This window comes from Corylus avellana, chromosome ca5 (genome assembly GCF_901000735.1).
Source record: "Corylus avellana chromosome ca5, CavTom2PMs-1.0".
Lineage (NCBI taxonomy): Eukaryota > Viridiplantae > Streptophyta > Magnoliopsida > Fagales > Betulaceae > Corylus > Corylus avellana.
In genome coordinates, this window is record NC_081545.1 from 34036628 (window position 1) to 34063550 (window position 26923).

General features: G+C 36.5%; 7 protein-coding genes across 8 annotated transcripts in view; 6 read left to right on the forward strand and 1 right to left on the reverse strand.

Annotated features, from left to right (window-relative positions):
- Window positions 1-1036: 1036 nt before the first annotated feature.
- LOC132180695 (protein farnesyltransferase subunit beta) lies at window positions 1037-6643 on the forward strand. Of its 2 annotated transcripts, XM_059593601.1 has the most exons (14): window positions 1037-1240; window positions 1346-1432; window positions 1889-1994; window positions 2549-2584; window positions 2669-2751; window positions 2853-2906; window positions 3184-3235; window positions 3749-3813; window positions 4856-4912; window positions 5017-5089; window positions 5285-5371; window positions 5476-5581; window positions 5704-5828; window positions 6293-6643. In XM_059593601.1, exons 1-14 carry the CDS (start codon window positions 1119-1121, stop codon window positions 6527-6529), a joined length of 1290 nt encoding a protein of 429 aa, XP_059449584.1. In that variant the 5' UTR covers window positions 1037-1118; the 3' UTR covers window positions 6530-6643. The 2 variants fall into 2 exon arrangements, with proteins under 2 accessions (XP_059449584.1, XP_059449585.1); XM_059593602.1 differs by lacking the exon at window positions 2853-2906.
- Window positions 6644-8531: 1888 nt separating this feature from the next.
- Window positions 8532-11581, forward strand: LOC132180916 (CASP-like protein 4A1). The gene is made up of 3 exons (XM_059593911.1): window positions 8532-9317; window positions 9569-9704; window positions 11224-11581. The coding sequence occupies exons 1-3, from the start codon at window positions 8686-8688 to the stop codon at window positions 11410-11412; spliced, it is 957 nt and encodes a 318-aa protein (XP_059449894.1). The 5' UTR covers window positions 8532-8685; the 3' UTR covers window positions 11413-11581.
- A 1318-nt stretch (window positions 11582-12899) lies between these two features.
- Window positions 12900-15117, forward strand: LOC132180697 (2-methylene-furan-3-one reductase-like). Its single transcript, XM_059593603.1, has 4 exons — window positions 12900-13283; window positions 14009-14332; window positions 14487-14646; window positions 14754-15117. Exons 1-4 carry the CDS (start codon window positions 13074-13076, stop codon window positions 15014-15016), a joined length of 957 nt encoding a protein of 318 aa, XP_059449586.1. The 5' UTR covers window positions 12900-13073; the 3' UTR covers window positions 15017-15117.
- Window positions 15118-15887: 770 nt separating this feature from the next.
- On the forward strand, window positions 15888-17899 carry LOC132180657 (2-methylene-furan-3-one reductase-like). The gene is made up of 4 exons (XM_059593554.1): window positions 15888-16209; window positions 16822-17145; window positions 17300-17459; window positions 17545-17899. Exons 1-4 carry the CDS (start codon window positions 16000-16002, stop codon window positions 17805-17807), a joined length of 957 nt encoding a protein of 318 aa, XP_059449537.1. The 5' UTR covers window positions 15888-15999; the 3' UTR covers window positions 17808-17899.
- Window positions 17900-18473: 574 nt separating this feature from the next.
- Window positions 18474-20873, forward strand: LOC132180656 (2-methylene-furan-3-one reductase-like). Its single transcript, XM_059593553.1, has 4 exons — window positions 18474-18909; window positions 19363-19686; window positions 20146-20305; window positions 20421-20873. The coding sequence occupies exons 1-4, from the start codon at window positions 18691-18693 to the stop codon at window positions 20684-20686; spliced, it is 969 nt and encodes a 322-aa protein (XP_059449536.1). The 5' UTR covers window positions 18474-18690; the 3' UTR covers window positions 20687-20873.
- Window positions 20874-23804: 2931 nt separating this feature from the next.
- LOC132182206 (RNA exonuclease 4-like) lies at window positions 23805-25795 on the reverse strand. Its single transcript, XM_059595395.1, has 7 exons — window positions 25761-25795; window positions 25397-25548; window positions 25172-25302; window positions 24794-25020; window positions 24504-24710; window positions 24269-24349; window positions 23805-24048 (listed from the first exon to the last, which is right to left on the reverse strand). Exons 1-7 carry the CDS (start codon window positions 25793-25795, stop codon window positions 23805-23807), a joined length of 1077 nt encoding a protein of 358 aa, XP_059451378.1.
- A 169-nt stretch (window positions 25796-25964) lies between these two features.
- The window catches only part of LOC132182207 (2-methylene-furan-3-one reductase-like), a 1925-nt gene continuing 966 nt past the window's right edge, over window positions 25965-26923 (forward strand). The window contains exon 1 of the mRNA XM_059595397.1: window positions 25965-26003. Coding sequence (XP_059451380.1) covers window positions 25965-26003 — 39 coding nt within the window. The remainder of the gene's footprint in view (window positions 26004-26923) is intronic.

Genomic DNA, 26923 nt, shown 5'->3' on the forward strand with positions numbered 1-26923 from the left:
CATTGGAAACTTTCAAGTTTTTCTCGTGCTTGGGTTGCCTTTGTTTAGATCACATGGGTCGTTTTGGATTAGGGCTGAGATGGCTACAGCTCAAGCCCATCCCAACTTTTTGATATACTTATAATATATCATTGACACACACATTCATACTCAACTATTAAAATAGAGTTTTTTTTTTATTTTATTTTATTTTTTTTATTTTTACATGTCCGCACAAGATCAGGGAGATGATTCGAACTAGTAACCTCCACTCCATTAAGCGTGGTCTTAGCCGATTAAACTACCACTTAGAAACAAAATAGAGTATTTTTAAAAGTTCATTTTGTGTCCCTTTCAAAATGAGGTAATTTTTAAAATTATTAATTGATCATTATTAAATTTTAATCAATTCTTAAAATGACACAAGAGTGACTTATAGCATTATTCATTAAAATATACAGTTTTCAAAACACAAACTGCAATTCGATTTTAAAAATTGCAGTTCAAATTTTAAAATCGTTCATTTTTAAAAAAATGCATCACCTTGTTTGTGTTGCGAAAAAATGAAATACCTTTAATGATTTTGTTTAAAACACACTTTGTCATTTTAATGATTTAAAGTGAAATACATATTTGTCATCAATTTGTTTTTTCATGTTTTCAAATTAAATACCTTTAGCGATTTTGTTTAAAACACACGTTTATAGTAATATTCATTTGGACAAAAATTTCTTACAAACTAGGTTTAAGGAAAATTGTTTAAACTCATTCTTTAAAAGTGTCACGTGTTTTTTAGTATGTCAAAAATATTTTAGTTTTTAAATATTATTAAAAAGATGTACTTCTCACATACATAAATATTTTACAAACTGTGTTGTAGGAAAATTTATCGAATTTACCCTCTAAAAGTATTATGTATCCCTTAGTACGTGAGGAGTACATTTTTTTTAATAGCGTAAATAAATAAAAAATGTAATTCTCATGGCCTTAAATTTTCTACAAACTATGTTGTATTAGTCTCTAAAAATGTCATATATCCCTTGACCAATGGTTGACCAAAACAGAATAGGACCCAAGTAAAAACATACGCGACACTGCGAGAAACCAGGCACGTTGGGATTCACTACAGTGAGTTACCGATGGACTCGTCGGCGTCTCAGACGCCAACCGTGAGTCAGCGCGACCAATGGATGGTCGAGCATCGGATTTTCCAGATATACGACTTCTTCGGCGGCCTTCCTCGGAAAGCCCAATCCGCCATGTATGACGATTCTCTCCCTCCTCGCTAGGGTTTCTTAACGATTCAAACGTAATTTCCATTTATATAAGAATTCATCGAATGAAAATTTGCTAAATTTGTTGATAGGTTGGAGCTCCAGCGTGAGAATCACATGGAGTACCTAATCAAAGGTCTCAAGCGACTCGAGCCTTCATTTTCCGTCTTGGATGCCAAGTACCTCTCTCTCTCTTTCTCTCTCTCTCTCAATCTGTATTCAATCGCTGGGCTGTGTATACTAAATGCTAAACAGTCTTCGATTTTATGCTGTGCTTGTCCGTCTAGTGATATACAATGGGCTCCAAGTGATTTGTTTCATAATTGAGCAGCACTAGAATGTGAAATAGAGTTTAATTTATCCCGATTACTAAGTCATAATTGCTAGCAAGCCCTAGCTTGTCCAGATTTTGTGTGCCGGAGGATCCTATTTCACTTCGAGCTTGGGTATAATTACGAAGCTCGTGTGCTAAGTTGAGCTACAATAGAAGCTTATTAATTAATTAATTAATTAATTTAAATTAAATATTGGCACTACGTTTCTCTTCATGGGATGTTCTTGTGACACAATATTTATTTGTGTACTGTAAGTTGTTCTTATATTGTGTTTTCTGTGCTGAATTTTGCTCTGTCCAGTCGACCTTGGCTTTGCTACTGGATCTTGCACTCGATAGCGTTACTTGGGGAGTGTGTTGAGCCTGAACTAGAAGACAATGTCGTTGACTTTCTTAGCCATTGTCAGGTATGCAGTCTCAGTCAGAGCTTTTTGCATTGTTATGCTTCAAAAACTATTCATGTTCACTATATTGTGTAGTTCAAGTCTCTCTCTCTCTCTCTCTCTCTCTCTCACTAAGTATTTGTTAGCAGCTTACTAGCATCATAGAAATAGGTGTCACATTTGGACAGATACATCCTTGGCCTGTTTTTTAGAACTTATCATTGGAAACTCAGCGTATATTCCCATTGTTTTCTTCTTAATTATAAATCCTATTTTCTTTTGCTTAGAAGGAGTTTAATTTGGGAGGATTTGTTGCTTCACTGGAAGTGTCTAGTATCCTCCATTCTGTGGTGTAAAAGCCCTTGATGCCTCTAGAAACCACAAGGCCTGTAGTCCTAATCATAGAGTTCAACGTGTACCCTTGTTGTACTTATTTAAGTTTAATGCTTGTTAGTCCATTATCTTACATATATCCCCTTTATTATGTATTTTCGGTAATGTGCAACCCCCACATAATTGGCCCTCATCTTTCCTTTCTTTGCTTCGCTTTTGATTTTGTTGTTACCTTATACTTGCAGGATCCAAATGGTGGATATGGTGGCGGACCTGGACAGGCAAGTAAATGTTCCATTTTATGGCAAGATAATGTGTCATTTAATGTCTTTATTATAAACATTAACCTAGATGATTCTGCTCAGATGCCGCATCTTGCAACAACTTATGCTGCAGTAAATGCACTTATTACCGTGGGTGGTGAGAGATCTTTGTCATCAATAAATAGGTGGTCTGTCATGCTCCTTTGAAGCAACTCACTTCTTTTGCAATAGTGCTTTTTTGGAGCCATTTGAAACTGAATGCCATGAATTTTGAAATATTTTGCAGAGAAAAATTATACATGTTTTTGCGTCGAATGAAAGACCCAAGTGGGCCCTTCAGGTGTGACATCATACTACAGGAACTGATTCTACATGGATGCCATCTATTTTTTTTTTCCCTGCATTTTCAAGAGAATGTCTTTGTATTTCACCTCTATTTATTCCTCTGTTTAGATTTTTTCCATCCCTCCTTCCTGGTCGGTGAGGTTTTTAGAGTTAGGGCTATAAATTTATGTTATGGTCATTATTTAATGGTTACTATTTGTATCCTACGTGTAGATTGTGATTATTGAGCTCCAAATGATGACTTTTTAATATCATAAATCACCATTTGTCAGGATGCATGATGCAGGAGAAATCGATGTTCGGGCTTGCTACACTGCCATCTCTGTAAGTTAGCCTCTCTCTCTCTCTCTCTTTCTCCCTCTCCCTACACATGCATACACATGCACATCTTCTCATCCCTATATGGCTCAAACAACACAAATACTTGTTACACATAAGAATGCTACACTTAAATTGCGTCACTTAATTTACATGGCATGATGTTCAAGATTAGATTTTGTTTTAGAAGTGATTGCTCATCTATCGTTGGGTTGATTAGGGCACAGGATTCTGTAAAAGTTAAGGCCTTAGGGACAATAAATGTTTCTATAGGTTCTTGAAATTTTGTGAACTTGCTAATGTTTACCCTGGTACCATTTGTTAATTTGTTCCAGTCCAGTGCTTGATTATTTTGGCAGATCTCCCCAATTCATATTTTCCATTGGTTTTTATCTATGTCTCCACCATTAGAATTGTCTCATCAAACCTTTTATGGTAGTTTTGTTCATAAATCTTTTTTTAATAATTTTTTTTTCCTGATTTCGTAATCTATGGACAACTCTCTTTTTGTTCGATCAGGTTGCAAGTTTTCTTAACATATTGGACAATGAACTGGTTCAGAATGTTGGAGATTACATTGTAAGGTTGGTCTCTAGCATCCATTAATTTTGATTTGGTGCTAAGCTAGCTGCTTCAACATTCTTTTCATTCTTATATTTTTAGTGAAATCAATATTATCAACTAATATAATCCAAAAAATACATCTTTGTATAGTGATGTTTAATTCTTCATGAAATGCTGTCATTCTTTAGGGTCTGATCTTGCTTATAGGTGCTCCCAGCTCCCATGGTTCAAAGCATGAGGAATGACCATTCGGATTTTCTTCAAAAGGTCTACTTGACATGAATTAGGAGTTAATGAAACTGTTCACAGGAATCCTTTCACAAAATTATCAACTAATTAGAATGGTTTGTTATTAGACCATGATATTTGATTCACCGAATATACCATTATTGTATACTCTTCCATATGTGGGATAGGGATAGAGAAAGAGGAAAACACTGAAGATTTCTCATAGTATTTGTGATCCAAAAATCAATCTAGTTTATTTTGTACCTTTTGCTCAATGAGAAAATGGGCCAGATTCTACAAGATTAAACCTATGGGACTTAAGGAACGTTGGAAGGGAATAAAAAAAAACAATTAGAAAAGAGAGGGAAAATAATAATAAAAATAAGTAAATAAAAATGAAGAGAGGAGATTCTTATATTGGTTTCTCTCCTCTTCATATATTGTCTCCCTTTTTTCTAATAGTACTGAAATGGTACAATTGAAATTTAAAGATGAGAAGGGAGAATTTTTCTTCTTGTATGACTCATAAAAGAAGTGAATTGGAATTGACTTTTTTGAAGTTATTTAGAATCTTGTCCTTCACTAGGTTTAGTATTTTTTACATTGTAAAGTGGCTATCAATTTCCGATGAGTACTAGTGCAATTAATATGTGGTACCTGTTTTGGAAAGCTTTTGTCTGCTTTCACTCCTTGGTTTTGATGGCAATAAGTTAAATTCGCCTGCACAAAGATTTAAATAGTATTATTGGATTGCTTACTTAAATTTTGTCCTTTCAATAATTGACTGGTTAATATAAGTAGTTGATAGTTTTTTACTCTGTCATCTCTCTGTAGGTGTCAGACTTATGAAGGTGGCATTGCTGGGGAACCTGGTGCTGAAGCTCATGGTGGGTATGTTTCGTACCTATTTTATCTTCCCCTACGTATCTGTTTAGCTGGTTCTCACAGTTCATTCTCAAGGTTGCCTCTCACAGATTTGACAATTTGATTATCAGGTACACCTTTTGTGGTTTCGCCACAATGATTCTGATCAATGAGGCTAATCGTTTGGACTTGGCTGGTTTACTTGTAAGACATCTTTGTCTCTCTTTATGGTGATTAAGATAAGTTATTTCAGTATCTGGCTCTGTATAACGTGGTGGAACAATTTTGTTGTATTGCTTTTGGTTTTATCTGTTGTGTTTATCATTAACATTTCTCTTGTGATTATTTCTGTGAACATGCTTTTTAAATCTGTCTTTATCAAATGTCTGCTATTGGTAGGATTGGGTCGCATTTCGGCAAGGTAAGGAGTGTGGATTTCAGGGGAGAACAAATAAATTGATTGATAGTTGCTATTCATTTTGGCAGGTAATTCTCTCTCTCCCACCCACCCTCCCTTCCCCCTCCTTCTCTATTTTTCTTGTCAGTGTTCCTTCTGATTTATAGTGGAATTAATATAAAAGAGTGACCAGGGAGGCGTGTTTGCACTGTTACAAAGATTTCATTCTACGCTTGATGAACAACTTGCACTCCCGCATTCTGGAGAAGGAGACTGCACCAATGATAGCCAAAAAACTGGTATAGCCTCTGGTATATCTGAAGAGGAAGACAGTTTAAAATTTTCCTGTTGTTGTCTGTAACTCTTTCCACTTCATTTATTAGGAGATTATATTTAAACTTCCATTCTCGCTTGTCTGCAGGCCTGAATGCTTCATGTCCAGTAAATTTAAACAGTATTGGCTATAATTTCATCAAGCAACCTGCCGAAACAGAACCTCTTTTTCACAGCTTGGCTTTGCAACAATACATACTTTTATGTGGGCAGGTGTGGATTTGACCTATAATTCAACATTGTGGTAACTTGATGCCTGATGGATGGTTGTCTGTGATTTCTGTATGCCTGATTATTGCTAATTTGCTTTAGGATTTGTTTGCGAAGGGCCTGAAAAAGGGCGGTCTTTCAAGAATTACTTTTTTCTGCTTTTTAGTGCCATAACCAAATCTGAACTGAACACTCATCCTTATTTTATCTTTTTGGGAAAGGGAACTTGAAATTTTTGGGCAGTTTTGAGTTCACGATCAACATGTTCAGTTCTTGGAACATTTAATTGATGCCCTCGCTGTTCCTGTTAACGGACCACCATTTGATGCCCTCGAATGTTCAATATAGTGAACATTGCATATTTGGCATCCCGATGATTTTTTGCTTGTTGAAAAATTGTTTTGACATGCTATTATGTATACTGCTTCCAAGGGGTTAATATTCTGACATGATTTGGTTTTTCGCAGGATATTGAAGGCGGAATGAGAGACAAACCTGGGAAGGGCAGGGACTATTATCACACGTGTTATTCTCTAAGCGGCCTCTCAGGATGTCAGTATAGCTCGGCAGAGGATGAGGATTCTCCACCATTGCCTAGTGCGGTAATGGGTCCTTATTCCAATCTCTTGGAACCCATCCACCCTCTCTTCAATGTTGTTTTAGAAAAATACTATGAAGCGCACGAATTCTTTGCCATGTCCTAAGCAAATCTACTGTTAGGTTACTCAATCTACAGGGCTGAGATGTATAATTCAAATTTCTTCCACCTACAAATTGTTCCTGTTAGGTTAAGAGAAGTGAATTATGCTGATGATGAACTATTGCGTTACACTCGATATGACATATTACACTTAACCGCGTAGCGTGGATCCTGTAGGTCCTTTTGAGGGATCTGCAATTCGGGCACTCCAATTCTGGATTTGACCAATAATAACTTTCGCGTAGTTTTTTAAAGAAATGAGATGACAATGAAATATTGCATTAGAGGAGGGCTCTGCATTGGAGTTCAAGCCTGGAAAGTGTATCAAACAGAAGCATTTCAAGTGGTAGTGGTGTTGGATGCTGAAGAAACGCTCAATTTTTAGTGGATATCATGGATATAGCATGTGGATCATTTATTTAGGACCATTGAACCAAGGGTATATATGGCCGGACCCAATTGGTACCAGATTATGAGCTACTGAGTTGGAAATACTGCTTTCTAATATCCTAATATAATAGCTTGGAGTCAGTTGAGAGTGACCATTTTGAAGTGACATTTTGCATTTCGATTGGATTTGCTAAAGCTTTTTGTGCCCACCGACCGGGTATCTAGCTACCAATCAGCACCGAGTACGTGGCCGTGGCGGTGGTGCTCCCCCTATCTTATCCTTACAGTTACGTTCCTTTGAGGGCTTAATAGAAAAAGAACATACTTTTACTTTTAATTATATTGGAATAATCTTCTTTTACTTAGATGGGTCTTGGCAAGTCTGTCGATTTAAGAATGAGATGCTCAAAGTCAAAAAATAATTTATAATTTTTAACTGGGCAGGTCTTAGCGGGTTGATTTGAGAATGAGATGTTCAAAGTTGGTTTTTAAAATCATAAACCACTTTTCAAAAATTAAAGAAAATTTTTTGCTGTTGGCCATTATTTTATGCCGTCGTAAACACGGTAAAATGCGAAAATATTTTAACCATAACCATTTTATGCGGAAAGAGTAGCCTTAATTTAGACAAAAATTTAGTTCAATTAAAAATGCGAGGGAGAATCAACCGCTTGTGCATTTTCTTCTCTTGGAAGCTATTAATTGGAATCAACTGCTTGTTCCTTTTTTTTTTTTTTGGTAAAAAACTGTTTCATAGAAAACAAACAAAGCGGACTACAAAACACATCCCTCACTAAGAGGGGAGGGTGGGGGATGATCTTTTTCACTACAGATGGGGATGGAAAGGGGGGGAGAAAAATGAGAAAAAAAAGTGGGAATGCAGCCAGAGAAAACTCTAGCTGCGGCCTAATAAGTCACATAATGAGCGCAGAAGTTAGTACTTTTGTTAACTTTCCTAACCTCCCATTGAAAAGAAGAAGGAATCAGAGGTAAAACATCAGAAATTAAGGGTGCGTTTGGGAGTGCGTTTTTTAAAAAATAATCTGCGATTTTAAACCAAATCACAACTTTAGGGTGTTTGGGATTGCGATTTTAAAAACACAAATTTTAAAATCGCAAAAAAATCTGCGATTTCCATAAGCTGATTAGAGGGTGCTTATTTGAAAAAGTGCGAATTTAAAACAAAATCACGATTTCTTTTAAAAAGATATTTGGTGCAATAGTTACATTTTTTAGAACGAAAATGAAAAAAATACCAAGAATACCCACCTAAAATATATTAAAACCCTTATTTTTTATTTTTTTTTTTCCTTCATCCTCTCTGTCTTGTTCATCCTTATTGGTAATTTGGTCATAAAACCGCAATTATATGCTAATGTTATCCAAACACTCAATTGATAAAAAAAGTATTTTTTAATATGTTTTACCAATCGCCTGTGCAATTTTAAAAAGTAGCAATTTTAAAAATATAATTTTTAAAAACACAATTTTTAAAATCGCACTTATTAAAATCGCACTCCCAGACAGACAGGCCCTAAGCCATCTATTTGCCGATCCAAAACAGTGGAAGGTTGCTCTATCAACCGCTTGTTCAATTACATGATTTTTCTTGTCTTTTTTCGTTTTTTCTTTTTCTACACTTCCTACTCAGACAATCGTCTGAAAGTCAGCTTTTGATGTGGGCAAGAAGAACGCGTTCCGAGTTATAAAAGTGAAAACTGCCAAGCGCTTCTTCCTCACTTGTCTTCAGACTTCAGAGTACCCCAGAAGATGTCTCTGAACTCCGACCAAGAAATGGACAAACACAGAGAAGTGATTAAAGACGAAGAAGCAAAACCGGTGGGAGAAAGGCGGCGTACCCAATATGTAAGGAATGGAGAACAAAAACCAGAAGAAGAACTAGAGCAAGAAAAGCACACCGTCTCAGACGCACCACCACCACCCATCAGGGCCATCACCCACTCTTCACCCAGATACCACAAACCCTCAACGCCACCGTTAGATTCCTCACCACCCTCTTCGCTTTCCTCCCATCAATCCTTTCATGAATATGAACTCAGTCACCCTACCGCACCCCTTGAGACCTCACTGCCGGCCGTGGCGAACCGGGTGGTCCAGGCCGACCCAGTGGTGGGGACCATGGCGAACCCAGTAGCCCAAGAGGGCTTCATCAGCGTCGGAGATGTTGAAGCGGGCGCTAATAAACGTGGCGGTGGTGACCAAAGAAAGAGACCAAATTCGTCGATTTCGAGGTGGAAGATGACGGAAAGCATGTTGGAGAAGGCCTTGATGGGGTTAAGGATTTCTGGGTTTGTGTTTTGCTTGATCTCGTTTTCGGTTATGGCGGCTGACAAGGCTCAGGGTTGGGCTCTTGATTCTTTTAACCAGTACAAGGAGTTCAGGTTAGTCTTTCTGTTGACCTCTTAGGTTTTTTGTTCGGTAAAAGTAGTACTGTCTGTGGGAAAAATCTCACAAATGGAAAGCTTATTTCCAGGATCTTTTTCGATTTATAATTGTAAAAAGAGGAAAAGATTACAGTTTCCAAAAAAAGTTGGTTATTTGAATTTGTAGATCATCCGTCTTGAATTGTTTTATTAAAGCGTTTTGAAATGTGGGTCAAATTTGTGAGCTTTTTGTTTGTGATGAATTGCAGGTACTGTATGGCTGTAAATGTGATAGGGTTTGCATATTCAGGGCTGCAAGTGTGTGATCTGGTCCATCATTTCACCACCGGGAAACATTTAGTCCGGCACCACCACCGTCACTACTTTTATTTCTCTATCGATCAGGCAAGTCTTTGTTTGGAATATTTATTGTAGAGGACATATTATACCTAACACTGGCCCATGTTTTTTGGATTGGAGTCCCCTTAAATTAGTCTGCCCTAAAATTCAGACAGCTTAAGAGAGGGACTGTTGGGTCTACCTACTCAAACAGATAAACTTGATACCCGGGATAGAGTAGGTGAATTTCACAGCTCCTTTCTCTTAAGCTCGAATTTATAGCGGGAAATCCTCATCCGTGTTTTTGTGCTATCCTTTTTTGGGTCTAATCACTGGGTATAGATTAGGGGGTCCTATGAATTTATGCTAATTAAGTTATGGGACCACAGCTTATAGAAAAGATGGTGTGCATTAGGGCCATGGAGGGTGCGGACTAATGTTTGCACAACCCGCAGGTAGTGAGTTTTCCTCCACGCTAATTGTTGGGCATGGTCCTGTAGAGAATTTGCTGGGTCACTCCATTAATTTTGGGCCGTGTAGTTGTTGACTTTCATCGACAACCTTTTTATCACCTTTTCCCTGCCTTTTCCCCCTAGAAATGCAGCCCCTTGCTTTCTCATTTTCGGTTTCTCTAGTTTTATAATTGCCTCTTGGAAGAAAGTTTACCACTTTCTAAAGCAAGGAATATTCTGGTACGTTAATAATCACTTTAGTGTGTCAAATAGCTTTAAAAGCTTAATGCTCAAGTATTGTTAGGAAATGCTAGAATTCTACCAGAAACCCATTATAACTTTTAGATGGAGGAAAATAAGATATAATTCCAAGTGCATGGGACATAATTATTGCCTCTCTAGCTTTTAGTATGGCTAGGCACCGACTCCACAGAGTTGGAAAGGGCTCTTCTGGCATCCGCCTCTGCCGAACTCGAAAGAGTCGGAAAACCTTCGTCTCTCACTCTCTCTCTAAAGGAGGTGATTTTCAGTGCGACTCTGCCTTTGAAATGTCGGATTTGGAATTGGAAATGACCTCCTGGGCTGGAACAAAGATCTGCTCTTCAAAGAATAGATCTTTGTCTTCTGTCGAAGATGAAGAGGAAGATCTTCTCTTCATCTTCGAACAAAGAACATATCTGTTCTTTGTCTTCAGCCAAAGACAATGGTTACTTAAATCTCACCCTGAACAAATCTAGGAGAAGAAGAAGTTGACAAAGAGAGATTGTGGGCTGTGGCTATGGCACAGGCCGTAGAGAGCCAGAAAGAAAAGAAAAGTGTGGGGTAGGGTTAGGAAATAAGAGTATATACTTGTCCAAAACAACGGTTTTAAGTATAGTTAAAAGTTTGTTCGGGTTGAAATCAAAAATATATCCTATCCATATTTTGATTCCGACTCTGATTTTATCGGGAAATATTTAAATTCTTTCCCAATCCCTTGAAAGGAATCACCACAGGGCCACAACACACACACACACAAACAACAAACACACGTATCAATCAATATAAGAGCATGTTCACAGAGGCTGCTTGCTTTCAAGCACCGTATACTGATATGCATAGTAACATGCTGGCCTTGTTGTTTGGGATGGCAGATGTTGACTTATCTTCTGATATCAGCCTCATCATCGGCTGCCACCAGAGTTTATGACTGGAAGTCCAACTGGGGCGAAGACAAGTTTCCTGAAATGGCGAGCGCGTCCGTGGGATTTTCCTTTGCTGCATTTCTGGCCTTTGCCTTGAGTTCTCTCATTTCTGGCTATACCATCTGTAAAGCTTCATAGTTAGATACCATTGCTGTATCAGTAAATTATACGACGTCTGAGTTTTGAAGAACCTTTGTTTCCCCTCCCTGTAGTGCTAAATTATGATAGATTGTTGGAAAAGAAAAATTACTGCTGAAGAAATGTTTTAAAGCATTGTATAAAAGTAGATGTTTGCGTTTCTGATGAACCTTGGAGGATTATGATTATCATGGCCTTTTGATTATATATATATGATTTTTTTTTTTTATAACGTAGGAGAACTTTACTCAGATTAATTGCACGTCGCAAACGCATACTGTACAACAATCCTCACCGTTAATCAAACTCCTACGAGTAACTGACCCCACCCGCCGGAACCAGTTACCAGGTAATCCAGGAGCTTTCACCCCTGACGGGCTAAGCAGTTTATCCTCATGCCCAGGAGGCATGATTATATATATATGATTATCATGGCCTTTTGATGAATCATTTTTGGTTTATTTATTTTAAGGAAAAAAAAAAAAAAAGGGTTGGTGACCAGCTGGGTTTGGTAATCGAAATATAAAATATTTAGTTGAAGGCATTATTAACAGGACAAAGTTTTCTTTCAAATTGGGTTGAAAGAATTTCTTTTAACATAATTTATAAAAGTGACATTGTCCCATGAACATGTGAGATGAACATGTTTTTTTAATAGCAAAAGTTGGAATAAATTTTATAAAAAATTCATGTGCATTTCATATATTATTAAAAAAAGAATATATGCACTTTTATAAATTAGGTTGAAAGAAAACTTTGTCCTTATTAATAAACAGAATTACTGAAATCGAGTGAAATCATAGTTGAAGCTACCTTAGAATTTCCAGGTTGATGTTTAATCAAACGAGGAATTTTCACCGTCATTTAGGTTTTATTTTTTACTTAATATTTACACAAAATTAATAAACAATGGATTATATAATTCATTGAAAGGTCTTCGCAACAATTAGCAATTACTGAAGGATAAGAATGCTTAATTAATCCTTCAAAAAAAAAAAAAAAAAAAAGAAGCTTAATTAATTGAATTTCTTCACTGATCAACAATGACATTAGCTAATCAAGAAGTTGTTTAAAACAAAACTGCCCGTAAATTATTGACTATTTATATTACCTGATTAAATATATTAACATGATCCAGTCGCTCAACCTGCCCCTTTAACCTTTTTCCATTGTCTCCTTCCAAATTTTTTACTTTTTGACAAATCTTGCGGACACTAGTTTATTTTATTTTATTTTATTTTTATAATGTTTTTTTTGCACCAAAAAAAATATCAGGGCTTATCTATAATGATGCATCGAATCTGACTAAGATTTTATGATGCATGATCTACAAAGTGGAACCAAACAAATAATGATAAAGAACTATAATCTTGACCTCATAGCTTAAGTCATCGTTGAAGAATTCCCTGAATCAATGAAAATTGTCGTTGCCCACATCATGGGCTTTACTAATCACATTAAGAAAACATGTATAGCATCCATATTTTTCTGTCCATGTGTTTTTTTAGCAAATAAGAAAAAAACAACTACAAAAGGACAGAATTAAAAGGAACAAGTCTGCCAGATGCTTCGGGAGGGATTCAAATCTCGAAGTTAATGGGACTATCAGACCCGTCGCCTTCTCTTGCTTCCCAATAGCCCAGCAAGTTTCTTTTACATGCATGGCAGCCCCTTCAATACCCTCTCACATTAAGGCTTGGGTCTACTCTGAATATGGAAGTGCTGTTGATGTTTTGAAACTGGACCAAAATTTGGCAGTCCCACAAGTGAAGGAAGATCAAGTGCTGATCAAGGTTGTTGCTGCATCCCTTAATCCTGTTGATTCTATGAAGATGAGAGGTTTTCTCAAGGACTGTGACACTCCTTTTCCAGTAAGGCTTTCTTTCCATCTTTCTCCTATGCTAATTCTTTGTGTTTTCCTTCTTTCTTTTCGCAAGGTACATGTTATATATAGATATCATCCCATATTCCCAGTTATTTTATGAAGATTCTTGATTAATGCTTTTCTGCAGGATATCTGATAATATTTACATGGTTATTCAATGGATGTGGATGAAACTTGAAAGTAAACATGCTTCAATGGGTTTCTCCACAATTTGCAATATTTGATTTTTTTGTTACTTTTATAACTTCTGTGTGACTTGTAGATGAGGCTGCATACTAGATGGTTTTGCAGAAGTTACTTCATTAAATTTAATTTGAAGGCTAATTGTAACAGAAACTGGAACAAACTTTAACAGCTGGGGAACATTAATTGCAACTTAATTAACCCTTTATTTAGATTATTTCCTCAAATTTAAAATTTATAGAATATTGCAACTAAAATGAAAAAAAAAAATAAAAAAATACACTATATCCAAAAAGAAAAAAAAAAAAAAAAAAAGAAAAGAAAAAGAAAAAGAAAAAAGCAATACAGAGTAAGATCTTGGAGAACTGTCATTCAATGAGGGTTGCATCATCCTTTCCTAGGTGTTCATTGCCTTAATATGGTCGGTGGCAACTGGCAAGGATTTGAGTGTCTTAATAACATTAACTGGGTGTTTTCCATATTATCATTATTAAGAGTGTGCTTTATTTTTGTTGTTATTTCGTATAGACTGTTCCAGGCCACGATGTTGCAGGGGTGGTGGTTAAAGTGGGAAGCCAAGTGAAGAATTTCAAGGTAGGAGATGAAGTATATGGGGATATGGTAGAGAAAGCTTTGAACCATCCAAAACAATTTGGCTCTTTGGCTGAGTACACTGCTGTGGAAGAGAAATTATTGGCTCTTAAACCCAAGAATCTAACTTTTGTTGAAGCCGCTAGCCTTCCCCTGGCTATTCAGACTGCCTACCAAGGCCTTGAAAAAACTGGATTCTCTGCTGGTAAATCCATCCTTGTTTTGGGAGGTGCTGGGGGAGTTGGAACTCTGGTTATTCAGGTATATATGCTCACTACTCTCTTTCATATTCCATTGCAAATGTCTTTTCACGTTATTGTAAGTTATGCACTGAAATTACATTTCTGGATTTGAAATTGCTCTGAAGTCAGATCTGATATCCTTTATATATATCTTGTTCTTTCTGCTGAGGCAGCTAGCAAAGCATGTTTTTGGTGCATCTAAGGTAGCAGCTACTGCAAGCACTGGGAAACTGGAGCTGTTGAAGAGTTTGGGAGCTGATTTGGGTATTGATTATACCGAGGAGAACTTTGAAGATCTTTCAGAGAAATTTGATGTAGTATATGATGCTGTTGGTATGATTCTTACTTCATTATTATTGCTTCCAAAAATTTATATTCTGATGTCATGATTACCCACAAGAAAAAAATTGCTGACTAATTCTGTTGAAAAACAAAAACAGGGCAGAGTGACAGGGCAGTGAAAGCGGTGAAAGAAGGTGGGCAGGTCTTGAAAATAGTTCCCGAAACTCCAACAGCAGCCGTATTTGTGCTCACTTCAAATGGGTATTTCTTGGAGAAACTGAAACCTTACTTGGAAAGTGGGAAGGTGAAGCCACTGATCGACCCCAAAGGCCATTTTCCATTTTCTAAGACTGTTGAAGCATTTTCTTATCTTGACACTAAAAGAGCTACTGGCAAAGTGATTGTATATCCAATCCCGTGAGAGAAAACAAATCTGTTTCTGCATTATATATAACAACTAATATATCCTTGTCTATGCATGAGGACTACCAATAAAGCATGGTTGTTATACGTTTGCAAATATTTAGTACCTTTTCTTTCAAATAATGTAAATAATTATTGTGATGACTTGAATTGTCTCAAGTCAAATTGTGGGCCTCCCAGATTTTTTACTTTGTTTTTACAATGAGGAACCACACAAATAATGATAAAGGGCTATGATCTTGACCCAAGTAGCTTAGGTCATTGGTGACGAATTCCCCTGCCAATGGGCTCACAATCACATTAAGAAAGCATGTATATCACGCATATTTTTCTGTCCATGTGTATTTTTTTTTTTTTTAAGCTATAAGCTAATAAGAAAAACTACAAAAGGACAAGAATTAAAAGGGACAAGAGGCTCGGGGGGATTCAAATCACTAGCTAATGCTTTTTATGATAAACATTAAGATGAATTTTTCGGATCTAGTGAGCTTCCAATATGAAGGATCCTATATTGCCAATCCAGCGGGAGCTCAAAATTGAGGAAAGCAATCTAAGTAGAGATAACATTTTGCGAATCGCCCACTAAAATAATTTGTTTGATAATGCTCTTTTGATGTTGCTTTTTAGTTGAAAATGTGTTTTGATATGAAATAAAAGTTTAAGTCTTTTGTAAATATTGTGTTTGAAGAAGTTTATGAATAAAAGTAGAGCTGCCCCGTGCTCATCTACAGTGAGATCTAAACGTGTATTGCATGCATATTTTTCTTCCTAGATCTAAACGTGTATTGCATGCATATTTTTCTTCCCACACATCCACTGTGGGTGATCTGTGGCTGAAATCTTAAAGTTAAATCTCCTCCGTACTCTCAGTATTAAAAGAGAGAACACAAGTTAATGCGACTCTCAAACCATATCTCTTTGTGAAACAAACCCATCTCCTTATCTTGCTTCCCAGTTGTCCAGAAAGTTTCCTTTACATCCATGGCAGCCCCTTCAATACCCTCTCACGTTAAGGCTTGGGTCTACTCTGAATATGGAAGTGCTGTTGATGTTTTGAAACTGGACCAAAATGTGGCCGTCCCACATGTGAGGGAAGACCAAGTGCTGATCAAGGTTGTTGCTGCATCCCTTAATCCTGTTGATTCTAAGAGGATGAGAGGCTTTCTCAAGGCCACTGACACTCCTTTTCCAGTAAGGCTTTCTTCCCATCTTTCTCCTGTGCTAATTCTTTGTGTTTTCTTTCTTTCTTTTCCGCAGGATATCTGATAATATTTACATGGTATTTAATGGATGCGGATGAAAGTAAACATCCTTCAATGGGTTTCTCCACAATTTTGCAATATTTGATTTTCCAGTAACTTCTGTGTGACTTGTAGATGAGCCTGCATACTAGATGGTTTTGCAGAAGTTACTTCATGAAATTAAATTTGAAGGCTATAATTATAACAGAAACTGGAAGGAACTTTAACAGAAGGGGAACATTAATTGCAATTCAATTAACCATTTATTTAGATTGTTTGCTCAAATTTAAAATTTGTAGAATATTGTAACTAAAATGAAAAAAAAAAAAAAAAAAAATACACTATACCCAAAAAAGAAAAAAGGAAATTAAAAGCAATATAGAGTAAGATCTTGGAGAACTGTCATTCAATGAGGGTTGCATCACCCTTTCCTAGGTGTTCATTGCCTTAATATGGTTGGTGGCAACTGGCAAGGATTTGAGTGTCTTAATAACATTAACTGGGTGTTTTCCATATTATCATTATTAAGAGTATGCTTTATTTTTGTTGTTATTTCGTATAGATTGTTCCAGGCTACGATGTTGCAGGGGTGGTGGTTAAAGTGGGAAGCCAGGTGAATAATTTCAAGGTAGGAGATGAAGTATATGGGGATATAATAGAGAAAGCTTTGGACCAGCCAAAACAATTTGGCTCTTTGGCTGAGTACACTGCTGTGGAAGAGAAATTATTGGCTCTTAAACCCAAGAATCTAACTTTTGTTGAAGCTGCTAGCCTTCCCCTGGCTATTCAGACTGCCTACCAAGGCCTTGAAAAAACTGGATTCTCTGCTGGTAAATCCATCCTTGTTTTGGGAGGTGCTGGTGGAGTTGGAACTCTGGTTATTCAGGTATATATGCTCACTACTCTCTTTCATATTCCATTGCAAATGTCTTTTCACGTTATTGTAAGTTATGCACTGAAATTACATTTCTGGATTTGAAATTGCTCTGAAGTCAGATCTGATATCCTTTATATATATCTTGTTCTTTCTGCTGAGGCAGCTAGCAAAGCATGTTTTTGGTGCATCTAAGGTAGCAGCTACTGCAAGCACTGGGAAACTGGAGCTGTTGAAGAGTTTGGGAGCTGATTTGGCTATTGATTATACCAAGGAGAACTTTGAAGATCTTCCTGAGAAATTTGATGTAGTATATGATGCTGTTGGTATGATTCTGGCTTCATTATTATTGCTTCCAAAAATTTCTATTCTGAGAATATTGCAGACTAATTCTGTTTGAAACATAAACAGGGCAAAGTGACAGGGCAGTGAAGGCGGTGAAAGAAGGTGGGCAGGCCTTGAAAATAGTTCCCGAAACTCCAACAACGCCCATATTTGTGCTCACTTCAAATGGGTCTTCCTTGGAGAAACTGAAACCTTACTTGGAAAGTGGGAAGGTGAAGCCACTGGTCGACCCCAAAGGCCATTTTCCATTTCCTAAGACTGTCGAAGCATTTTCTTATCTTGACACTAACAGAGCTACTGGCAAAGTGATTGTATATCCAATCCCGTGAGACAAAACAAATCTGTTTCTGCATTATATATAACATATCCTTGTCTACGCATGAGGACTACCAATAAAGCATGGTTACTATCTGTTTGCAAATAGTTATTACCTTTTCTTTCAAATAATGTAATCTCTTCTGAGAAAATTAAGGTTCTTTTTCCTAATTACTTTTTAAGGATAAACATGCTTTGGTGGCGGTTGGATTGTCGTCTTTGTTAGACTATGAGCTTCTATGTTTGCTTCTCTTTTGAAGACTAATTGAATACCATCTTCGCCTCATCGATGATTTTCGTATTTTTAACGCCAAAATAAAGTTGCCGGTGCCACATCAAGCATGGTGGTCGGCCACCATCATGCTTTTACCAATTAGGATCAAACAAATCAAGGAGGAAAGTTTCCATCTCATACTCTTTTCATCCACATCAATTATGAACTTTATTTTGGTGTAGTCACGTTACGCTTGTACATGTCCTCATCTGCTAAGTTAAGCCCACGTATGAGTGAGTTTTCAAGCAATCCATTTTCATTTTTTTTTTAATAATTTTATTTAGAAATACACTTTTAATCTGTAAATTGCAGAATAAAACGGGCTCTCCAGAGGGTAATGAACATTTCCCATATCATGGAAATATTTGCTCAATGAATCTGATAGGGAAAGAGTGTCTAGGTGCATATTTGTCAGGTCACCAGCTATTGTTTTTTCTATTTTGTGAGTAGGTCACCAATTATTGACCCTTGTTATCCTCTCTTCCACTCACTCCCCTTTTTGTCAGTCCCAAAAAGAGAGAAGCCAAAGTTACCGTATGTGATTCTCAAACAACCGGTGTTTGTGAAAAAGACCCATCTCCTTGTTCCCAATACCCCGGCAACGGCAAGTGTGTTGAACATCAATGGCAGCCCCTTCAAGTGATTCGATTCCCTCTCACAATAAGGCTTGGATCTACTCTGAATATGGAATTGCTGTTGATGTTTTGAAATTCGACTCAAGTGTGGCCGTCCCACAACCGAAGGAAGACCAGGTGCTGATCAAGGTTGTTGCTGCATCCCTTAATCCTGTTGATTCTAAGAGGATGCGTGGCTTCTTCAAGGACATTGACTCTCCTTTACCAGTAAGATTTTCTTCTTCTTTTATTTTTTTAATTTTTAATTTTAAATCGGGTATCTGGAGCTTTGTCCCGACTAGATCTCCAGACACCTACATGGGCCAGGTAAGATTCGAACTTTTATACGCGGGAGTGAATTCAAAGAATTGTTTGCTCGAAACATGTTTGACGAGGCACCGGGGCTCTTCACTTACCAATTGAGCCAATCCTTGGTGTTACTTTCTTTTCACAGGATTTATGTTAGATATCTGATAATATTTACATGGTATTCCACGGATTTGGATGAAAGTAAACATGCTTATTGGTTTCTCTGTTAATTGTTATGATTTTATTTTATTTTTACTTTTTTTTAGAACTTTTGTCTGATTTTTAGATGAGCTTGAACATATACTAGATGGTTTTGCAGAAGTTAATTACTTCATGAATTTGTTTCATACTCAGCTTGATTTGTATATGTAGACTGTTCCGGGCTATGATGTTGCTGGTGTGGTGGTGAAAGTGGGAAGCCAAGTGAAGAATTTCAAGGAAGGAGATGAAGTATATGGGGATATCAATGATAAAGCTTTAGACCACCCAAAAAATTTTGGCTCTTTGGCCGAGTACACTGCTGCGGAAGAGAAGTTAGTGGCTCTTAAACCCAAGAATTTAAGCTTTGCTGAAGCTGCTAGCCTTCCCCTTGCTATTGAGACTGCCTATGAAGGCCTTGAGCGAACTGGATTCTCTGCTGGTAAATCCATCCTTGTTTTGGGAGGTGCTGGAGGAGTTGGAACCCATGTTATTCAGGTACATCTTCACTCTCCTTCAACCTTGTGCAAAATTCTTATTTTCCTTATTACTGTAAGTCGAAATCCGACACAAACTCAACACATAATTAAGTTGAAAGGCCAGGTTAGAGTTAATCAATATGGTCTTATACTCATGTTTCGACACAACCCGAATGTGACACGCGACATTTAAGACCATCAATTTTTTGACATGACTTGTGAAACTCAACATGAAATTAGAGGGTTAAGATTGATGGGTCTTACTTGTTTAATCAAATGGGTTGGGTTATTGTTGTTGACTTATATAGTCTTATTACCCATATATCAACATCGTTCGAAGTCGACATGCTAACACGAATTTCTACCCCTAATTTCAACAATCATCATTAGTTTTTTAAATAAAGTTCCTAGCTTAAAAATACTCTATTAGTTGAGATCTGATATCTGTTATACATCTTGTTGTTTCTGTCTGGGGCAGCTAGCAAAGCATGTTTTTGGTGCATCCAAGGTAGCAGCTACTGCAAGCACTGCGAAACTGGAGCTGTTGAAGAGTTTGGGAGCTGATTTGGCTATTGATTATACCAAGGACAACTTTGAAGACCTTCCTGAGAAGTTTGATGTAGTATATGATGCTGTTGGTAAGCTTCCGAGTTCATTATTATTGCTTCCAAATACGCATATATATATATATATACAAGACATTTAGTTCTAAAGTAATTGGTTACCTGCCAATCTATTTTTGGAGTGCCACAGGGCAGTGTGATAGGGCAGTAAAGGCTGTGAAAGAAGGCGGGCAAGTTGTGACAATAGTAGGTCCTGTAACTCCACCAGCATCCATATTTCTGCTCACTTCAAAGGGCTCCATCTTAGACAAACTGAAACCCTACTTGGAGAGTGGGAAGGTGAAGCCACTGATCGACTCCAAAGGCCCATTCCCATTTTCTAAGACTGTTGAAGCATTTTCCTATCTTGACACTAATAGAGCTACTGGAAAAGTGGTCGTGTATCCGATCCCATGAGGGGGGGAAAAAAATCGTTTTCAGCAATATATGTAAATTATATAATAAAGTGGTTTGGCTTGCATCCCTACTGTTGTTTCTCTTATCCTAGTTGCTCGTTTTGTGTTGGAAAAATGAAGAGGGAGGTAAGGAACAATAAGAATGTAAATCTCACATATGAAGTTGAAATATGATGTTTGTCGATCAAGGCCTAAGTGCCTAATAAAGTGCTTACATTTTACTGAAACCAAACATAAGTGGGTTGGATTTATTAGAGTTGTATAAACTATGTTAAATATTTTTGTCTAGCTGATCATTTTTGGATATTATTGTTTGTGTGATGGACCAGGATCAAGCTCACTGGGGCTGGACAAGAGGCCCATTCTATATACGCTTTTCAGCCCATCTCAACGGTTGCACCCGAAAAAGCCCCCTAACAGGAAAATGTGACAAGTGCCTTGTCGCAATGCATACTGCAGACAGAAAAAGAGCAAGGGGAGAGGGTTCCCGTATTATTCCATTTCGCACCCCAATATCCATTGTTTTTGTTAGAGCCCAAGGGCCTCAGACCCAAAAATGAAGAAGCCGCTACGTGGGTCGTGGGGTATACCGCTATAGGATGTTATTATTGGGTCTTTCATGCAGTTATAAATAGGATGTTATTGGTTGACCATTGAAGAGGCTCAGGAATTTAAAAAGAAAAAAAAAAAAAACCTACAATTACTATTTTAAACTTACGTCCAATTTACAATGTTCCTTTTAAATTTTAAGAAATTACAATTAACTTTTGAACTATTTAATCATTTTATTTAGCCTCTGTTGTAATTTCCAGTTAAATCCGATGATTTTTTTAAATGATAATAATACCCCTATATCATATAAATTATTATTATTATTATATTTTTTTTAAAAAAAAACCATAAGAGGAAATCGGGGAGTTTTTTTTTTTTTTTTTTTTTTAATTGAAGGGCATGATTATATTTTAACATAATTGATTGTCCTTAAGGGATAGCTCAATCAGTTATGAAGCAAAGGTCATTAAACCAAATTCTCCTTCATCTTTTTCTTTCCTTATGTAGATATGTCAAAAATAAAAAAATAAGAAGAAATGTAATTTAAAACAAAAAACAGAAACCAAAAAAGGTACGTATGCAGAGATTCTAGAAGATAGAAAAAGTGTCAGTCGTTGACTTCGTTGATAAATATCAATCACAGGCTCTACCGTAGATTCCTAGTTGAATAAAAGCCTCTAGAACATCAAATGACGGGTTAAGCCTCACATAAAATGTAAGAAGAAGGTGTTCTACATTTCAGATTCTTCTTCAATCTTTTTTTTTTATTTTTTATTTTTTTTGGGTTCACATGTGTAGAAGCCCCTTTTTACCTAATGTCAAACTTATGATGAAAACAATAACTGAATGATATAATTGTAATCAACCCATTTGAAATATGGGTTTAGTATTCTATTTAAAGAATAATTACAAACAAACTAAGCCAAAATATATGGCTTGTTATACCAGAATAATAATCTCTTGATTTGTTGAGATATTATCTAAAACTTAAATAACAAGCATAGAGGTAAAGGTAAAAAAGAAAAAGAGACGAAAATTCCGTTTTACTTAGTCTGTTACGTCTTCATCAAAGATTTCGAATATTCTCAATACTCCACAACCCCCCATCATGTGCAAAATATTAACGTGGCCTAAAAGGGGATTCGATGTTAAGCTCTTTTGGCTGTTCTCGAATTTGTGATTGGTGAATCCAATATCAAGTTTTATAACTGCTGGATTAAGTATAGAAGTGTTTATAGGGATTGGTTGAGATTAATTGATGGAGTACTTGGAAGGTGATTATGCATTAATCAGTTGGATTAAGAATAATCTTGGCCGGAGAGTCCAAGCACCAATAGTTGACTATAAAAGAGGACAAATAAAATAGATTCGTGGAACGTGCCCAAAGTCAAAGTTGCATTTTAAGAGAAGAGAACATTCTTGTACAGTTGTACTCTATAATTTAAGGATGCAGGTCCACCGTGACACAAAAAAATATACTGCCCCGGCCCACTACTTGATTTTCGCTATCATTGACGTCTGTATGCGTTTCAAAAGTCAAACCTAAAGCCCAAGAGAAGTGCCCACACGAGAAAGGTCTCTTTTAAGGCATCTTCATTCTCCAATAACCACAACCCTACAGAAGAGAAACAAACAAGCCATCTAAATTCCCTTTCTTTTCGCAGCCAAATAATTATGAAAACGTTTCTTGGCACCCCTAATGTGGTCCATTGTAATTGGTCAAATCTCCAAGGATCAATTGATGCAGTATGACATGGCGAAAATAAAAACTTGCAAATTGTCTTTAGAGTTTAGAGTATTAATTCTTATTGATAAAACTGATGAATAATATCTATAAGAACTCTGACTGTCAAACCGTCATGTTTAAAAGTTAGGGATGCTGCCTTGATAGAAAAAATTATAAAACTAACCTTAATCAAAATAATCACAAACTCGCTTGTGCGAATGTCGTCACGAGAGTGTTAAGCGAAGTTTATGTTTTGCGATTAGTTGTAAGTGAAGGTTACGCGAGATTTCATAAATACAAAATTGTGGAATTGGATTCATAGCTAGAAAACATTAATGGAATTAGATTTTTTTTTTTTTTCGTGAAATACAAAATTAATTGTGGCATTTTAAATAAGATTTCCAATGCCACCAAGCTTGCCTTTATTTGATTAATGGAGTTTGACGAATCATGTTAGAGGCAATCAAAAGTGATCTTAATTAATTGATCAGCTTGTTGATCAATAAAGAGTACTATGAAATAAAGTTACAAAGCAAAAGCAAAATTAAGTTAATTAAAGACCAACAAAATGGCAAATGACTTCCAAATTCCAAATATATAGCTAAATTATTATTTAAGCAGCTGCATGCGTGAGTACAACATAAATTAATTTGGTTTACAAATTACATAGTACAAGTAAGTAGCATCTTTTGGAAATATAATTCCCATTTTATTGTTATTAATTAATTATAGTCATATATATAGAGAGCATTATTAGCTAGAGGACTAGTTGTGCTTCATCCTTCATCACTTGTTATAATATTTGTCCCTCCTACCTATAATATTGAAGCGCATGATCGAATTAATAATCCCTGGAGTCCAAGCACCAACAGTAGTAATCAGACCTTGAGATTTCCAACATTTGTTCAGGGCTCATCCTTTCGAGCTCACTTTGCCTCCACGATGCAAAATTATTCCTGTTTTGTGGGTCAGAAGCCAGCGGATAGTCCTCTATTTTATGAACCTGGGATCTCATTCTATTGTATAGCTTCATTGTCGCCACACAATCCTCGTATGCCTCTTGTATGCCTGTTTGAATCTCATACCTGTATATATATATAAGCCTGATCAATATGCTAATCAAATGAATCTTAATTTGATAACGAGTGCCGTTAAGAATACTACAACCTTTAACATGAGTCTTAGTCTATACGACACTTATTTGTAAGGGGTTTGTAGTAAAAGTTGTATTAGTCCAAGCATTTTTCCTTTGATAATTGAGACAAAAGGAAATTAAGGAGAAAAAATTGCTAGTAGGATGCTTACCCAAGATATGCTTGTGTTAAATACTTGAGGGAGTTGCTGAGCTTGCTTGTTTTCATCAATGGAGGATATTTTGCAGTATCCCTATTTAATTAGTATACATATTTGAAAATCAATCAGTAAACTTAATTAATTCTCATCATACGTTGTTGCAATAAAATCAAATGATCTCTTGTAATCCAAGAGACCAAAAGGTAGGCCATTTTTTTTCTTCCTCTTAAAAGAGGGATTTAATTACCTGATCATAATTGCTGGATATTCAATCTGCAAAGAGTCAAGGTCATGATCTAAACCATGACCCACAAGAATCCTGGCTTTTCCACCTTTAGGTCTAATTTTCCACATTGGTTCTCCGTTGCAAAGGAAGTCTTGAATCTTCCTTTGCACTTGCTTCAGTGGCATTGCATCCCTCAAGTATTCTGGTCGAATGCCTGTTGTTTCATACCTATAAGAGTTTATTTAATTAGTTCAAAATTGAATGCACCAAAGCTTTATGTAGACGCATATATAAATTAATTAATATCTAACCTATAGTTTGTGACAGGAAGTGTTGGCTTGACATAAGTATGGAAAATGATGTTCTCAGATTCATCAATCAGGCAGACCCTTCCACAAAGATCTAGGGAGCCATCACTGCCACCACCAACCATTTTGCAAGCCAGTGCAACAACTTGTGCTCGTCTTGCTGATCCACCATTATCAATAGTACCCAAATTGTCTCGAATGCCCAAGTTAGCCAAGCGAGCAAGTATCCCCTAGAACCAGAAATAGCATGCAACAAAGATACATTGCAAACGTGATTTAATCATTGATTATAAAAAAAAAAGGAGAAAACTTTATATATATATATGTGTGTGTGTGTGTGTGTGTGTGTGTGATTAAAGAAATATTTAATTAGGATAGTACAGAATTTATGCTCAAGAATTGGCATCTTTCTTGGTGACTCCTGCGAGCATCAGGGCTATTAAGGATAGCTAAGCAGAATTTGCATCCTCGGATGCTGAAAATATTTTTGCATTCTTGTTTTGGCAGTGGTCCTGAAAGAAGCAAAGTATTTATATATTTATATATCCTTAAGGGAATCAAGATATCGAAACTTGTGCTGATCGAGCTAGTTAAATAGCAGTTTACCTATAAGATGTTCCCTTAGAGATTCAAAAGATCTGCAGTGTTTCTTACAAATTCCACAAATAGGTTCATGAACCGAATGATATGAGATCCTCATGTGCTCCACTAGGTGCTCCATTTTGTTGAATTGTCTGAAGCATGCTGCACACTTGTTCCTGCTTGCAATCCTCATCAAACTTAGTCTTAATTAATTATAATCATGCATTTAAATACTTGTATATATATAAAAACTCACTATATCTTAATTGTGGCCAATCTCAATTCAAGCTCAGTAATGCAGTGTGTGTGTGTGTGTGTGTGTCACAGAGAGAGAGAAAGAGAGAGAGAGAGAGAGAGAGAGAGAGAGAGAGAGAGAGAGAGAGAGAACCTTAGATTTTCCGATGACTCATTCCTGTTGTCCATGATAGTTACAGAAAAAAAGGATGAAGAGTAAGAAGACTTGTGGAAGAAGGTAGGTAGGGAAGGAGGAGTTGAGGAAGAAGGTAGGGAAGGGAAGGTATTTATATTGGAAGGGGGAAGAAAAAAGGCTTCCAAGTTGAGTGTAAGAATTATCCCTTGAGGCCTTTAATTGATGTTGCCCGAGCTTTGGAGTTTTCTTTCTCTACAGAAGGTACTGTTGTATTATCATTGAACATTCGTAGTAATCCAAGTGCTTGGGGCCCACACTGTTCAACCTGAATATTTCTCTTGCTACCCAAAACTTTTCATTCCATATGTAGAAAAAGACGAGTTCGAAGAATTTTAGAAAAATAAAATGACCAGCTAGCGGTGATCAATATTAATTACAGAATAATATTACCATAATATTAGAAGAATTTTAGAAAAATAAAATGACCAGCGGTGAATATTAAAGAATAATATTACCATTATATATGCTGAGAATATTATGAAAATATTTTGACATTGACAATTGACATAAATATGGTAGTATTGTAACAACAGTACTATATACTCTCTGCTCAGATGAGTTCTGCACTGGAAGGTCTATGGAGCATATCATATATATGATTGTGATCACTTATTCGCTTTATTTTTATTGGAGAAGAACTCTCTGGTGAGTGCTGAGCCTGAGTGAATGATTACAGCATCTACACATTATGGAACAAAACGATGCCCGAAGTCACATTGGAGAATATTTCTTTTTTATGTTCATCAAAGACACACAAATATTGCAGCTGATGCATAGTGATAGAGAGTTTCTCTCTAATGAAAGAATCTACTTAACTCCCCCAAAGGAGAAAAAAACAGTAACGACTTTGAACTTGACATGCATTGATGCTAAAACCTTTGCTAGTTTTTGCCTATCTCCGTTACTTGTCTGGTTATGGTCTTGCACTATTTAGGCATCACTAGGGTTAATAAATAGCACTAGACTAGATTAATTGCAGGCATATATATATCTGACCACCTTGGCTTTTGGAAATTAGTCTAATACATTGATTGGCAAGCTAGACTATTTGACCCTTCTGAGTATTGACATGGAATATATAGTGAATCACAAACAAACAAAGGATATATATATATATATAT